Below are 15,701 nucleotides of genomic sequence, written 5' to 3'. Positions count from 1 at the left end.
TGAGCCCCACGTGGGACAACCTGATCACCTTGTAACCTCCCCTGCACTTAGAATAGTGCTCAGCACATAGTAAGTGCTTTTAATACCATTATTATTTATTATTATTATTATTAGCCCAACCATTAGACAATCAAAAGTCTGACAAGAAATTTTTACCACCTGCAAAATTATCCCAGAACTTCACACATCTATTATACCCATGATACATGTTATACTTGTAAGCATTAGTGACCTTCAGAAGTATAGTTCTATCCATGTTTTAAAATTCTTTCAGGGTCAGGCCTGGGCTCTATGCAGCTCTAAATCTTTCAGATGTTCTCTCTATAATTATTTTGAAGGCTAGGTTTGTCTCGTCTTATGCCGTCGAGTTGTTTCCAACCCATAGTGACACCACAGACGCATCTCTCCCAGAACGCCCCGCTCTCCATCTCCAATCGTTCTGGTAGTGTCTCCATAGAGTTTTCTTGGTAAAAATACAGAAGTGATTTACTACTGCCTCCTTCCGCACAGTAAACTCGAGTCACCACCCTTGACTCTCTCCCATGTTTCTGCTGCCCAGCATGGCTGAGTTTTGACTTGTAGCAGATTGCCTTCCACTTGCTAGCCACTGGCCAAGCTAGGAATGGAATGGGTAGGCCTCTGCTTGACTCTCCCTCCTGTAGCTGAGACTGGTAGAGTACTGGAAACTCTCCAGAAGTGACCCTGAGAGTGGGAAGGCTAGGTTAGATTTACTTAAAATCTCAAGGGTGGGGAATCGAATCAATAAAAACTGCATTATAGCTAGCAAAGCGAGGTCAGTATTGGGTGGAGATTTAGGACGTGTCTATGTCACTTGGAAAGTCAATTGCTTCACTTCACCTCTCTCATTTGTTTACTCACCACCCTGTAAAAGAGGGCACTTCCCAGTATCCTCCTGGCAACAAGAGTGGACATAGGCTCACTTAATTACAGTTTACTAGGGAGCTATTTATGGACTTCATATTTCCCTAAGAGATATGACTTTGAAACTGGGGCAGCCCAGCAATTCTCAAACAATTATTTACAGGTGAACAGTACCCTGTACTCAATATGCATTATTAGGCAGAGCAAAGCAAAAGGAAAAAAATTCTCAAGTAGAATAGAAATTTGGGGAGAAAAACTAGTCTCATTCACATAAGATCATAAACCCAGTTTTCCTAGAGTAAATGATAGGTTCTAGAATAACAAATCTGGATGTGCCCTGCCTCTAGGTCAGTGGATAAAAAAGAATGAATCTGGGACAGATTTTCTTTTAAAAATGCTGCCTACTTGCTTCTTCAAAGATTCCTTCAGAGCTTTATTCCAGTACCTTAATCACCCTAGTGAGATTAAGGTTTGTTCAAATTTGGAAGCTTTTCAGGTATAGCTGGTCCACACCCAACTTGGCCAGAAACTGTGTCAGTGCAAGATTAACAACAAGGATGGGCTGTTGCCCAGTTGCAATACGTCTGTCATCAAATTTCCCCAACCCAACATCCCACGAGAAAGGGGTCATGCCAATGTCAAATTTGCTTGGACTGGTTCTAAAACACCTTATCAGCTAGTTCAAGACCTCTACCGGAACTGGTATGTCAAAAAGAGATTAGGGCAAAAGAAAACAATGCCATTGGTATTTTTACAGCCTCTTTTCTAGATTATCAGTCAAAGAAATGTAAAAAATGTGGCAGTAAATTAAACTTCCATATTATGTGAACCCCAGTGGAATGATTTAGTTTAATATCATGAACTTTAAATACCTCCTTCACATGGCTCGAAAGAATTTTCAGCCTTAAATTTCATTATCAATCAGTGGTATCTGAGCTAGTGCTTTTTCCACTGGGCCATGCAACTCCTCCGTTTTACAGAATTCATTGATTCAACTCATTTAATTGTACTAATTGAGTTCTTACTGTGTACAAAGTGCTTAGGAGAGTACAATATAATGGAGAAGCAGCGTGGCTCAGTGGAAAGAGCCCGGGCTTTGGAGTCAGAGGTCATGGGTTCAAAATCCGGCTCTGCCAATTGTCAGCTGTGTGACTTTGGGCAAATCACTTAACTTCTCTGTCCTCAGTTACCTCATCTGTAAAATGGGGATGAAGACTGTGAGCACCCCGTGGTACAACCTGATCACCTTGTAACCTCCTCAGCGCTTACAACAGTGCTTTGCACATAGTAAGCGCTTAATAAATGCCATCAAAAAAAAACAACAAAAAACAATGAACTGACATATTCCCCACCCAAAAGAAACTTACAGACTAGAGGACCAGGATGGATGAGCCACCTAGGGCCAGGGTGGGGGTGCTCCCACCCTGAAGCCCAAAGGGACAGATAAGCGTTCAACTTCCTTGCCTGCACATAATGAACAACCTGCATGTGAACAGATAGGTAAGTGGGAAAACCTTGTGTGGCACCATTTGTACAGCAGGAATTTTACTGATAGAGTAAATGGTCATGGGAGGAGGTAACAATATCTTCAGATTTTCTGTCTGGGTTTAATCTCTCAGTCTTTAAGCACCTGGCCTTCTCACGAGCAACTGAGGCTATTTAATTAATTTCCAGAAGAGGTGAAAAAAATAGGAATTTCTCCCACTTGGCAGGAAACAAAGATAAGAATCCCCCTAAACACTCCAAACAGTACAAACTGTCAAGAACAGCTTGATCCAGGGATCCTGAGTAAGCCAATTCTTTCATAAAATTCCAAACATCATGAACAAATGCTCTGCTTTGTGCTTGCCACAAAGGTGGCAGTTTGAGGGGGAAGAGGTGGGAAGCCTTGGCCTTGATGCCTTTTCTCAGTCATCCCACTATCACTGAGGACAGCAAGGCTCTCTGTTGACTTATTTCTATTAATGTCTGTCTCCCACTCTAAACTGTAAGTTCACTGTGGGTAGGAAAGGTATTTGTTTATTTTGATATTGTACTCTCCCAAGCATTTACTACAGTGTTTGGCACAGTAAGTGCTCAATAAATATGACTGAATGAATGACTCCACTTCACAGTCCCCTCAGCTGCATGTTCTGAAAAACCTTGACGCTGTGAAAAGGTAGGTGGTTGGCTTCCCAGTATTTGACACACCTGGTGTTTTTCAGAAATACTCCATCAACAGTGATAGTAACTTGACTAATTTCCCCAAGATACCATGAGATTGAAACCAAGCAGAGGCTCAGAAAAAGAGGATTTAACTAGTCCATCTACCATATCTCCAAGTGGGCTCATGACTGGTGGGGATTAATTTACAATTCTGATTTAGACACCTGTAACATTTCAGTCTTTTTGCTGGTCCCTTACTCCCGGCCATGAATGAAAGCAACTGTGCACATCACCTAGGATTGTGGAGCATATGCTTGTGGAGTTGGTTCATCATCTGGGTTAGAATATTAGAACCTCAATTTCTCCAGTTTTGCCAGTATGTGGAGAGATTACTAATCTCATCGTTTTTAGTGCTGCATTTTACAATTGGCATTTTCTTTGTGTATGTGTAAGTAGGAGTGTAGGCCTCCTCCGGTCTACATTATGAGCTCTGGGCGCATAGATCGTGTCTGCTAATTTTCACTGCATATCTTCCTTCCTGTCCCCAGTACTTAATATAATAATTATGGTATTTAAGTGCTTACTATGTGCCAAGCCCTGTATTAAGTGGTGGGTTCAGTACAGAATAATCAGGTTGGACACAGTCCCAATGCCGCATGAGGCTCACAGTCTAAGTAGGAGGGAAAACAAGTATTACAGTAAAGGAAATGGCGGCACAGAGTGGTTACGTGACTGTCCCAGGTCACACAGCAGCCAGGTGGCAGAGCTGGGATTAGAACCCAGGTCCTCTGACTGCCAGGCCTATGATCTTTCCACTCAGCAACACTGCTTTCCAATATAGTTCTTGACCTAATTAGCAGTGTGGCTTAGTGGAAAGAGCACGGGCTTGAGAGTCAGAGGATGTGGGTTCTAATTCAGGCTCTGCCACTTGTCTGCTGTGCGACCTTGGGCAAGCCACTTAACTTCTCTGTGCCTCAGTTACCTCATCTGCAAAGTGGGGATTAAGACTGTGAGCTCCACGAGGGGACAGCCTGATTACCTTGTAACTACCCCAGTACTTAGAACAGTACTTGGCACATAGTAAGCACTTAACTATTACTCTATTTATTTATTTTACTTGTTATTATTTCTATTTATTTATTTATTTTACTTGTATATATCTATTCTATTTATTGTATTTTGTTAATATGTTTTGTTTTGTTCTCTGTCTCCCCCTTCTAGACTGTGAGCCCACTGTTGGGTAGGTACCATCTCTATATGTTGCCAACTTGTACTTCCCAAGCACTTAGTACAGTGCTCTGCACACAGTAAGCGCTCAATAAATACGATTGATTAACAAATACTATTATTATTATTATTATTATTATTATACTTAATGATAATGGCTGTCTTCCTAGTAGGGCAAACAAATTAATGGTAGTAGTAGCTGCTTTGATGTAACAAATCACAAAACTGTCTGGGCTATAAATGTTCCACCCGGAAGATTTTTAATGACTCCACGCAAAGATTTCAGAAGACAAGCTATTACGATTTTATATTGTTCTAACACAACTTGAGCGAAAAAAATCTATGTAACACAATATCCCACAGACATATCATAGATGCTTGTTGCCCCCACCCCCAACAGTTTTTGGGGATGGGTTTCCGATGTCCCTCATCAGGACCTAGGAGATTCCAATCTGGGCTGAAAAGACCCCAAGTGGTTGCTTTTTGGCTGTTTAGCCCTTTGAAGTCTGTCCCCTCCTTTCATTCATTCAATCGTATTTATTGAGCACTTACTGTGTGCAAAGCACTGTACTAAGCCCTTGGGAGAGTACACTTCCTGCCTCCAACGAGCTCAGTCTAGAGGGGGAGACAGTCCTTATCCTTCCCAGTTCTTATTCCCAATCTCTATGCTCAGAATGAAAAACTGACAACTCTGCATATGTGCAGGAGTAGGGTGCACTCTCAAACGTAATTTGGAGTGTCAGTAGACCCAGGTTACACAGGCTTTGAAGGGTCTTTCTGAGCACCTCTCAGAACTGAGCTTTACCTGTAGAAAAGCTGAGAGAACAAACACTCTTTCTATGGGGGGATTGGGGAGGGATGCAAACTTTAGAGCAAGGAGAAACTGAGTCAGAGGTCATGGGTTCTAATCCCAGCTCTGCCACTTCTCAGCTGTGTGACTTTGGGCAAGTCACTTAACTTCTCTGTGCCTCAGTTCCCTCATCTGTAAAATGGGGATTAAGATTGTGAGCCCCAGGTGGGACAACCTTGATTACCTTGTATCCCCCAGTGCTTAGAACAGTGCTTGACACATAGTAAGAGCTTAACAAATACCAACATTATTATTATTATTACCCACTCCAATGATACATCCTGAGGAGGATTTGCTGTGTAAGATGGTTTCATTCATTCACTCATTCATTCATTCATTCACTCATTCATTCAATTGTATTTATTGAGCACTTACTGTGTGCAGAGCACTGTATTAAGTGCTTAGAAGGTACAATTCATCAACAGATAGAGACAATCCCTACCCAACAATGGGCTCACAGTCTAGAACGGGAAGACAGACAACAAAACAAAACAAGTAGACAGGCACGTGGCTCAATGGAAAGAGCACGGGCGTGGGAGTCAGAGGTCATGGGTTCAAATCCCAGCTCTGCCAATTGTCAGCTGTGTGACCTTGGGCTAGTCACTTAACTTCTCTGTGCCTCAGTTACCTCATCTGTAAAATGGGGATTAAGACTGTGAGCCCCACATGGGACAACCTGATCACCTTGTATCCTCCCCCGTGCTTAGAACAGTGCTTTGCACATAGTAAGTGCTTAACAAATGCCATCATCATAGTATCAAAACAGATAAATAGAAATATAGATGTATGCTCATCATTAATAAAATAAATAGAATAATAAATATGTACAAATATACACAAGTGCTGTGGGGCAGGGAAGGGGGTAGAGCAGAGGGAGGGAGTAGGGGCGATGGGGAAGGGTTTTCACCATACTAACAGAACAAAGAGAAAGAGAGAAACCCATCCCTCTTCCCGCCCCCACTCCCACACCAGTGGCCCATCCTCAGTCTGGAAACAGCATCTCTAAGGAATATAGCTACCTCTTCAATCATCATCATCATCATCATCATCATCATAATGGTATTTGTTAATAATAATAATTTGTGGTATTTATTAAACACTTACTATGTGCCGGGCATTGTACTAAGCACTGGGGTGGACACAAGCAAATCGGGTTGGAAACAGTCCCTGTCCTTTGTGGTGCTCACAATCTCAATCCCCATTTTACAGATGAGGTCACTGAGGCCCAGAGAAGTGAAGTGTCTTGCCCAAGGTCACACAGGAGACAGGTGGTGGAGCTGGGATTAGACTCCATGACCTTCTGACTCTCAAGCACTTACTATGTGCCAAGCACTGTACTAAGTCATCATCATCAATCGTATTTATTGAGCGCTTACTATGTGCAGAGCACTGTACTAAGCGCTTGGGAAGTACAAATTGGCAACATATAGAGACAGTCCCTACCCAAGTCCTGGGGCAGATATCAGACACTCTCTCTGTCCCCCTTGGGATTCCCAGTCTTAGGAGGAAGGAGAACAAGTATTTAAATCCACACTTCACAGTGAGGAAACTGAGGCCCAGAAGAGTTAAATGATTTGTCCAAGATGGCCTGGAAGACAAGTGTCAAAGAGTTGGGATTAGAATCATTCATTCATATATATTGAGCACTTACTATGTGCACAGCACTCTAAGAAGCACTTGGGAGAGTACAACACATTCTCTGCCCACAACGAGCTTACAGTCTAGAGCATGATGTAGTGGATAGCGCACAGGCCTGGGAGTCAGAAGGTCATGGGTTATAATCCTGGCTCTGCCACTGGTCTGATGTGTGACCCTGGGCAAGTCACTTCACTTCTATGTACCTCAGTTATCTCATCTGTAAAATGGGGATTTAGACTGTGAGCACCACTTGGGACAGGGCCTGTGTCCACTATTAGTTGCTTGTATCCACCCCAGCACTCAGTACAGTGCTTGGCACATAATAAGTGCTTAACAAATACCATAATTATGATTAGAGGAATCCAGATCCTTTGAATCCCAGGCCCATGCTCTTCCTACTAGGCTATACCACCTCTTAACCCTGCAACCCCAATGCTGGGACACTTAGAAAACAGAAAGCTGCTGGTAATCACTGGCATATGGTTGGGTTGGGATACATATTTGTGCCACATAACCAACAGGGAATCACACCCAGTTTGCACAATTTCATCCGAGGGAGAAGCAAAGAGACTCACAATTTTTTTTTTGGTGCGTTGGGAGGGCTCTAATTGATACTGTAATTATCTTGAACAAAAGATGGTGTTGTATCCCATCGTGGCAACCCCAGAGCGCACAATAAACTAGTGCCTTGTACAACAATAATAATGATGGCATTTATTAAGCGCTTACTATATGCAAAGCACTGTTCTAAGCGCTGGGGAGGTTACAAGGTGATCAATTTGTCCCATGGGGGGCTTACAGTCTTAATCCCCATTTTACAGATGAGGTAACTGAGGCACAGAGAAGTTCAGTGACTTGCCCAAAGTCACCCAGCTGGCAAGTGGGGGAGGCGGGATTTGAACCCATGACCTCTGACTCCAAAGTCTGGGCTCTTTCCACTGAGCCATGCTGCTTCTCCAACAAAGTCAAACGGAATATCCAGTATAGTGCTTTGATCCCAGTGGGTTCCAGATAAATGCTTACAGGTTCAGCTAGTAAAGCATGCACAGGATTACCTCAACAGAGACATATGGGATAGGGAAGGATCAAATATCATGCTTCATGGAAAAATATAAAAATAAAGGCAAAAAGACCAAGCTTCACTGGTGTAATTTTAAAAGGATATGAGTGAGGCTTGGATTGGAGCCAGAGGTGGAAGAATCACCCTGGGCCATGGTATAATTCAGGGTTAATGGGCAGCTAGAGGTTAGAATTTCAGCCCAAGTGGTCATTGCCTCCTCTCTTAGCTTTGCCATTCAATAAGAATGTGTTCACTTAAAATAAAATAAATCTCCAGAATGCAAGTTAGGGCTGTCTTCTGTTTACACCTGCAGGATGAAAGATTCCAGTCGAAAGAGTTCAGCAATCACGGGCAAACCCATGCCTAGCTACATGGTTTTTCCTCCTGGGGCCTAGAGGTGCTGAAAACCCACACAGAAATAACCACTACAAAGGCCTTTCAGGGAAAACAACAAACAGTATGGCAGAAGCTATTTCCTCGACAAATAATGCAAAACAAAGCCTGAGCACTAAAGGGCACCGTGCCAACCCCTGGGTTGTTCTGAATTCCCTCACAGCCAGTCCGGTGCTTTGCGAAAAGCAGGAAGACCTGCAGATTGCAACTGCAGAACTGCAGAGAGCTACATTCATTCATTCATTCAATCGTATTTATTGAGCGCTTACTGTATGCAGAGCACTGTACTAGGCACTTGGGAAGTACAAGTTGGCAACCTATATTCAACATGCTTTCATTCAAAATATTTGAATGAGAAGCAGCATGGCTTAGCAGAAAAAGCCTGGGCTTGGGAGTCAGAGGTTATGGGTTCTAATTCCGCTCCGCAGCTTGTCAGCTGTGTGACTTTCCTTCTCTGTGCCTCAGTGACCTCATCTGTAAAATGAGGATGAAGACTGTAAGCCCCACGTGGGACAACCTGATTACCTTGCATCTACCCCAGCGCTTAGAACAGTGCTTGGCACACAGTAAGCAATGAACAAATACCACCATAATTATTAATTATTATTATTTATTAAGCACTTACTGTGTGCAGAGCACTGCGCTAAGCGCTTGGAAAATAAAATTCACTAGATCTTGAGGGACTGAGAAGCCAAAGCGGTAGAAAAGCTACCCTACAAATCTAATTCCGCTTTTAGGGAAGATGGAATGGCATAGCATCCCTCCCCTTCCAAATCCATCAGGTAGCGACGGATAGGCTTAAGATTCATCCATTCAACCAATCACATTTATTGAGCGCTTACTGTGTACACAGCGCTGTACTAACTGCTTGGGAAAGTGCAACACAACAATACACAGTGACAATCCCTGCCTACGATGAGCTTACAAGTCTAGAAGGGGAGATTCTTTTCAATTATTCACTCTGCTGCCAAATCACCCATGGAGAAAATGAAAGGGTCACTGAAAATACACATCCTCACGTTCATTTTCAGAACTAGAAAATGGCTGCAGGAGAAAAAGCAAAAATTAACTTGACAAGCTCCTCTTTTATTTTTAACAAAATACACATCTGTGGGAAGCCCATGGGCTCCTAAAATCTACAGTGGCCTTGAGATGAAAGGAGGATTGTGCAGTGACAGGGTGTGAACTTCAATCGCCCCGAGACAGGGAGGCTTTGGGGTGAAAGAGGATTGTACGTTCATTCATTAATTCAATCCTGTGTATTGAGCGCTTACTGTGTGCAGAGCACTGTACTAAGCGCTTGGGAAGTCCAATTCGGCAACAGATGGACACTCATTCATTCATTCACTTGTAAAAATACCTTGTGTGTATAATAAATGCCATCACATTAAGTGACTTTCCTGGGCCTTAAGAGAAGGGGGAAAGAATACTTCTATGGAACATCCATGTGCACACACAAGCCCCAGACCCTGGGGCCACCTGCCCGTCCACCAGAGGCTTTAAAATAACAAACTTATCCAGTGGGATATGAATAGCCTGGCCTGGTCTACAACTACATCTCTGCCCCTGCTCTCTCTCCCTCCCTTCAGGCTCGTGTCTCCTCCTGCCTTTAAGACATCTCCATCTGGATGTCTGTCCGCCATCTAAAACTCAATATGTCCAAGACTGAACTCCTTATCTTCCCTCCCAAATCCTGCCCTCTCCCTGACTTTCTCATCACTGTTGACGGCGCTACCATCCTTCCTGTCTCACAAGCCCGCAACCTTGGTGTCATCCTCAACTCCGCTCTCTCGTTCACCCCTCACATCCAATCCGTCACCAAAAACTGCCGGTCTCACCTCCACAACATAGCCAAGATCCACCCTTTCCTCTCCATCCAAACCGCTACCCTGCTGGTTCAATCTCTCATCCTATCCCGACTGGATTACTGCATCAGCCTCCTCTCTGATCTTCCATCCTCCTGTCTCTCCCCACTTCAGTCTGTACTTCACGCTGCTGCCCGGATCATCTGTATGCAGAAACGCTCTGGGCATGTTACTCCCCTCCTCAAAAATCTCCAGTGGCTACCAGTCAACCTACAAATCAGGCAAAAACTCCTCACTCTTGGCTTCAAGGCTGTTCATCACCTCACCCCCTCCTACCTCACCTCCCTTCTCTCCTTCTACAGTCCAGCCCGCACCCTCCGCTCCTCTGCCTCTAACCTCCTCACTGTGCCTCGTTCTCGCCTGTCCCGCCGTCGCTCCCCGGCCCACATCCTCCCCATGGCCTGGAATGCCCTCCCTCCACACATCCACCAAGCTAGCTCTCTTCCTCCCTTCAAAGCCCTACTGAGAGCTCACCTCCTCCAGGAGGCCTTCCCAGACTGAGCCCCCTCCTTCCTCTCCCCCTGCCCCCTCCCCATCTCCTTTGCCTTACCTCCTTCCCCTCCCCACAGCACCTGTATATATGTTTGTACATATTTATTACTCTGTTTTACTTGTACATATTTACTATTCTGTTTATTTTATTTTGTTAATATATTTTGTCTTGTCTGTCTCCCCCTTCTAGACTGTGAGCCCGTTGCTCGGTAGGGACCATCTCTATATGTTGCCAACTTGTACTTCCCAAGCGCTTAGTCCAGGGCTCTGCACACAGTAAGCACTCAATAAATACGATTGAATGAATGAATTTATTGAGCATTTACTGTGTGCAGAGAACTGGACTAAGCGCTTGGAAAGTACAATTTGGCAACAGATGGACACAATCCCTACCCAACAACGGGCTCACATCCAAGCGCTTAGTCCAGTGCTCTGCACACGGTAAGCACTCAATAAATTATACCCTATGTACTGAGCACTTACCGTGTGCAGTGCACTGGACTAAGCGCTTGGAAAGTACAATTCGGCAACAGATAGACATTCATTCATTCACTCAATCGTATTTATTGAGCGCTTACTGTGTGCACAACACTGTACTAAGCGCTAGGGAAGTACAAATCGGCACAATCCCTACCCAACAACGGGCTCACATTTAAGTGCTTAGTCCAGTGCTCTGCACACAATAAGCACTCAATACCGTATTTACAGAGCGGTTGCCATGTGCAGAGCATTCATTCATCCAATCGTGTTTATTGAGCGCTTACTGTGCGCAGAGCCCTGGACTAAGCGCTTGGAAAGTCCAATTTGGGAACAGATAGACACAACCGCTACCCAAAAACGGGCTCACATCCAAGCGCTTAGTCCAATGCTCTGCACACAGTAAGCGCTCCATAAATACGGTAGAATGAATGAATGATAATAATGTTGGTATTTGTTAAGTGCTTACTGTGTGCAAAACACTGTTCTAAGCGCTGAGTGGGGGGGAATACAAGGTAATCAAGGTTGTCCCACGTGGGGCTCACAGTCTTCATCCCCATTTTACAGATGAGATCACTGAGGCACAGAGAAGTTAAGTGACTTGCCCAAAGTCACACGGCTGACAAGTGGTGGAGTCGGAATTAGAACCCATGACCTCTGGCTCCCAAGCCCGGGCTCTTTCCACTGAGCCACGCTGCTTCTCTAATAATAATGGCATTTGTTAAGCGCTTACTATGTGCGAAGCACTGTTCGAAGCGCTGGGGAGGATACAAGGTAATCAAGGTTGTCCCACACGAGGCTCACAGTCTTCATCCCCATTTTACAGATGAGGTAACTGAGGCTCAGAGAAGTGAAGTGTTTACACATATTTATTACTCTATTTATTTATTTTACTTGTACAAATCTATTCTATTTATTTTATTTTGTTAGTATGTTTGGTTTTGTTCTCTGTCTCCCCCTTTTAGACTGTGAGCCCACTATTGGGTAGGGATTGTCTCTATATGTTGCCAACTTGTACTTCCCAAGCGCTTAGTACAGTGCTCTGCACCCAGTAAGTGCTCAATAAATACGATTGATTGATTGATTCACTTCTCTGTCTCTATATGTTGCCAACTTGGACTTCCCAAGCGCTTAGTACAGTGCTCTGCACACAGTAAGCGCTCAATAAATACGATTGATTGATTGATTACTCTATTTATTTTACTTGTACATATTTATTCTATTTATTTTATTTTGTTAATATGTTTTGTTTTGTTGTCTGTCTCCCCCTTCTAGACTGTGAGCCCACTGTTGGGTAGGGACCGTCTCTCTATGTTGCAAGCTTGGACTTCCCAAGCGCTTAGTCCAGTGCTCTGCACACAGTAAGCGCTCAATACGATTGATTGGTTGATTGATTCTCTGGGCCTCAGTTCCCTCACCTGTCAAATGGGGATGAAGAATGTGAGCCCCCCCGTGGGACAACCTAATCACCTTGCATCAGCGCTTCGCACTTCGTAAGCGCTTAACACATGCCATCATCACCATTATTATTATTATTACTGCACAGAAAGAGGAGCGATGAGAAGGACCTTCAAGGCCCTGCTGAGAGCTCACCTCCTCCAAGAGGCCTTCTCAGACTGAGCCCCTTCCTTCCTCTCCCCCTCGTCCCCCTCTCCATCCCCCATCTTACCTCCTTCCCTTCCCCACAGCACCCGTATATATGTATATATGTTTGTACATATTTATTACTCTATTTATTTATTTTACTTGTACATATCTATTCTATTTATTTTATTTTGTTAGTATGTTTGGTTTTGTTCTCTGTCTCCCCCTTTTAGACTGTGAGCCCACTGTTGGGTGGGGACTGTCTCTATATGTTGCCAATTTGTACTTCCCAAGCGCTTAGTACAGTGCTCTGCACACAGTAAGCGCTCAATAAATACGATTGATGATGATGCTGATGATGCTTACCAGCTGCTGCGCGGTCCTGAAAGTGGCATCGAGCAGCATCAGCTTCCAGGGGTTGGAGATGGTGCTGGGCAAGGGGATGTAGACGTAGTAGGCGGCCAGGACCACCGCGACGGTGAGGGCGATGCAGGAGGCCCGCATGCTCCCCGGACTCCCGCTCCCCGGACTCCCGCTCCCGCTCCCCGGACTCCCGATCCCGATCCCGATCCGGGGTCCGGCGCCGGCGCCGAGGCTGCCACCGCGCCGGGCGGCGGCTCCCCGGAGGATGTAGCGGCCTCCGCCCAATCACGGGCCCGGAGGGTCTGCGCCGCCCAATCACGGGCCCGGAGAGTCTGCGCCGGCCAATCGGAGCAGGGGACGGGGGCGGGGACTTTGGGGCCCCCGGGCCGCCTACGCCGCTGACGCCTCTTCGCCATTGGCTCAATCGGAGGGAGGCCCGGAGCCCGGACCGCAGACAGCGGCCCCTGCAGGCCCAGGACGCTCCTACAATGCCACAGCGCATAGCACGCAGCTAGCTCGCGCTCTCTCTCTCTCTCTCTCTCTCTCTCTCTCTCTCTCTCTCTCTCTCTCTCTCTCTCTCTCTCTCTCTCTCTCTCTCTCTCTCTCTCTCTCTCTCTCTCTCTCTCTCTCTCTCTCTCTCTCTCTCTCTCTCTCTCTCTCTCTCTCTCTCTCCCTCTCCCTCTCTCTCCCTCTCTCTCCCTCTCCCTCTCTCTCCCTCTCTCCCCTCCCCCACCCTTTTCTCCTTCTCTCTCTCTCCCCCCCTCTTTTCTCCTTCTCTTTCTCTCTCTCCCTTTACCTCACTCTCCTCTCTCCCTCTCTCCTTCTTTCTTTCCCTCTGCCTCTCTCATTCCCTCCTGTCTCCTCTCTCACTCCCTCTCTCTGTCCTCTCCCTCTCTTTCTCCCCTCTCCCTTTCTCTCTCCTCTTTCTTCCTCTCTCTCTCTCTCTCCTCTCCTCTTTCTCCCTCTCTCCTTCTCTCCCTCTCTCTCTCCATCTTTCCTCTTTCTCCCTTTCTCCTTCTCTTTCTCCTCTCTCTCCTTCTCTCTCTCCCTCTCTTTCCTTCTCTCTCTCCTTCTCTCTCTCCCTCTCTCTTTCTCTCCTCTCTCTCCCTCTCTCCTCTTTCTCCCTTTCTCATCATCATCATCATCATCAATCGTATTTATTGAGCACTTACTGTGTGCAGAGCACTGTATTAAGCGCTTGGGACGTACAAGTTGGCAACATATAGAAACAGTCCCTACCCAACAGTGGGCTCACAGTCTAAAAGGGAGAGACAGAGAACAAAACCAAACATACCTTCTCCTTCTCTCCCTCTCTTTCTCTTTCTCCTTCTCTCTCTCCTCTCCCTCCCTTTCTCTCTCCTTCTCTTTCTCCTCTCCCTCCTCTTTCTCCCTTCTTCTCTCCCTCTCTCCCCAGTCTCTCTTCCTCTACTTCTCCTCACTCCCTTTCTCCTCTTTCTCCCTCTCTCTGTCCTCTCTTTCACTCTCTCTTTCTGTCCTCTCTCTCTTCCTCTCCCTCTCTCTCTTTCCTTCTCTTTCTCCCTCTCTCTCATATATATACATTCAATCGTATTTATGGAGCACTTACTGTGTGCAGAGCACTGGACCAAGCACATGGGAAAGCACAATACAACAATAAACAGTGACATTCCCTGTCCACAATGAGCTCACAGTCTGGGAGGCAGAGGAGGGGGAAGACAGATATCAATACAAATAAATAAAATGACAGCTATGTACATTCATTCATTCATTCAATCGTATTTATTGAACACTTACTGTGTGCAGAGCACTGTACTAAGCGCTTAGGAAGTACAAGTTGGCAACATATAGAGACTGTCCCTACCCAACAATGGGTTCACAGTCTAGAAGATAAGTGCTGTGGGGCTGGGAGGGGGGAAGAGCAAAGGGAGCCAATCAGGGTGATGCAGAAGGCAGTGCGAGATGAGATGAGATATATATATGGATATATATATTTAGATGGCGGGGGAGGGGGTATATATACAGCAAATGCCATCGAGTCGTTTCCGATTCATGGCGACATTATGGATATGTTTTCTCATTCATTCATTCAATTGTATTTATTGAGGCACTTGCAGTGTGCAGACTCTGTACTAAACATTTGGGAAAGTACAACAATAAACAGACACACTAACAATAAATGACAGACAATAAACAAACTTACAGTGTTGAAGAGGGAGACAGACATCCATACAAATAAATTACAGATATGATGATGATGGCATTTGTTAAGCGCTTACTATGTGCAAAGCACTGTTCTAAGCGCTGGGGGAGGTTACAAGGTGATCAAGTTGTCCCACAGGGGGCTCACAGTTTTAATCCCCATTTCACAGATGAGGTAACTGAGGCTTCCCAGTCCTCTGGACTGTGGCGGCCAGCTGGAGATTCTCGCAGTGGTGGTGGCAGCAGCGGCCTGGGTACCCGTGTTATTCTCGACTCTCTGACCTCCTTGCCTCCTGTCCCTCCCCACTCAAGTCCACACTTCACTCTGCTGCCTGGATTATTTTTCTGAAAAAAGTTCAGTCCACATCTCCCAGCAACTCAAGAACTTCCAGTAGTTGCCCATCTACCCCCCACACCAAAGAGACACTCCTTGCCATTGATTTTAAAGCATTTAATCAGCTTTCTCTCTCCTACCTTACCTTACTGACCTACTGAAGCCCAGCCTGCACACTTGGCTCCTGTAGGACCAATTTATTCACGGTGTCCC

At 45.4% G+C, this 15,701-nt stretch overlaps 1 protein-coding gene and 1 non-coding gene across 2 annotated transcripts in view; both read right to left on the bottom strand.

Annotated features, from left to right (window-relative positions):
- NCEH1 (neutral cholesterol ester hydrolase 1) overlaps window positions 1–13,159 on the bottom strand; it is a 74,579-nt gene extending 61,420 nt beyond the window's left edge. The window contains exon 1 of the mRNA XM_038741280.1: window positions 12,980–13,159. Coding sequence (XP_038597208.1) covers window positions 12,980–13,117 — 138 coding nt within the window. The 5' untranslated portion in view covers window positions 13,118–13,159. The remainder of the gene's footprint in view (window positions 1–12,979) is intronic.
- On the bottom strand, window positions 575–712 carry LOC119937524. Its single transcript, XR_005454147.1, has one exon. It is a non-coding gene; the product is annotated as a small nucleolar RNA SNORA7 (small nucleolar RNA).
- Window positions 13,160–15,701: the final 2,542 nt, after the last annotated feature.

Source organism: Tachyglossus aculeatus, chromosome 1 (assembly GCF_015852505.1).
Source record: "Tachyglossus aculeatus isolate mTacAcu1 chromosome 1, mTacAcu1.pri, whole genome shotgun sequence".
Lineage (NCBI taxonomy): Eukaryota > Metazoa > Chordata > Mammalia > Monotremata > Tachyglossidae > Tachyglossus > Tachyglossus aculeatus.
This window is presented reverse-complemented; position numbering and strand designations above follow the sequence as displayed.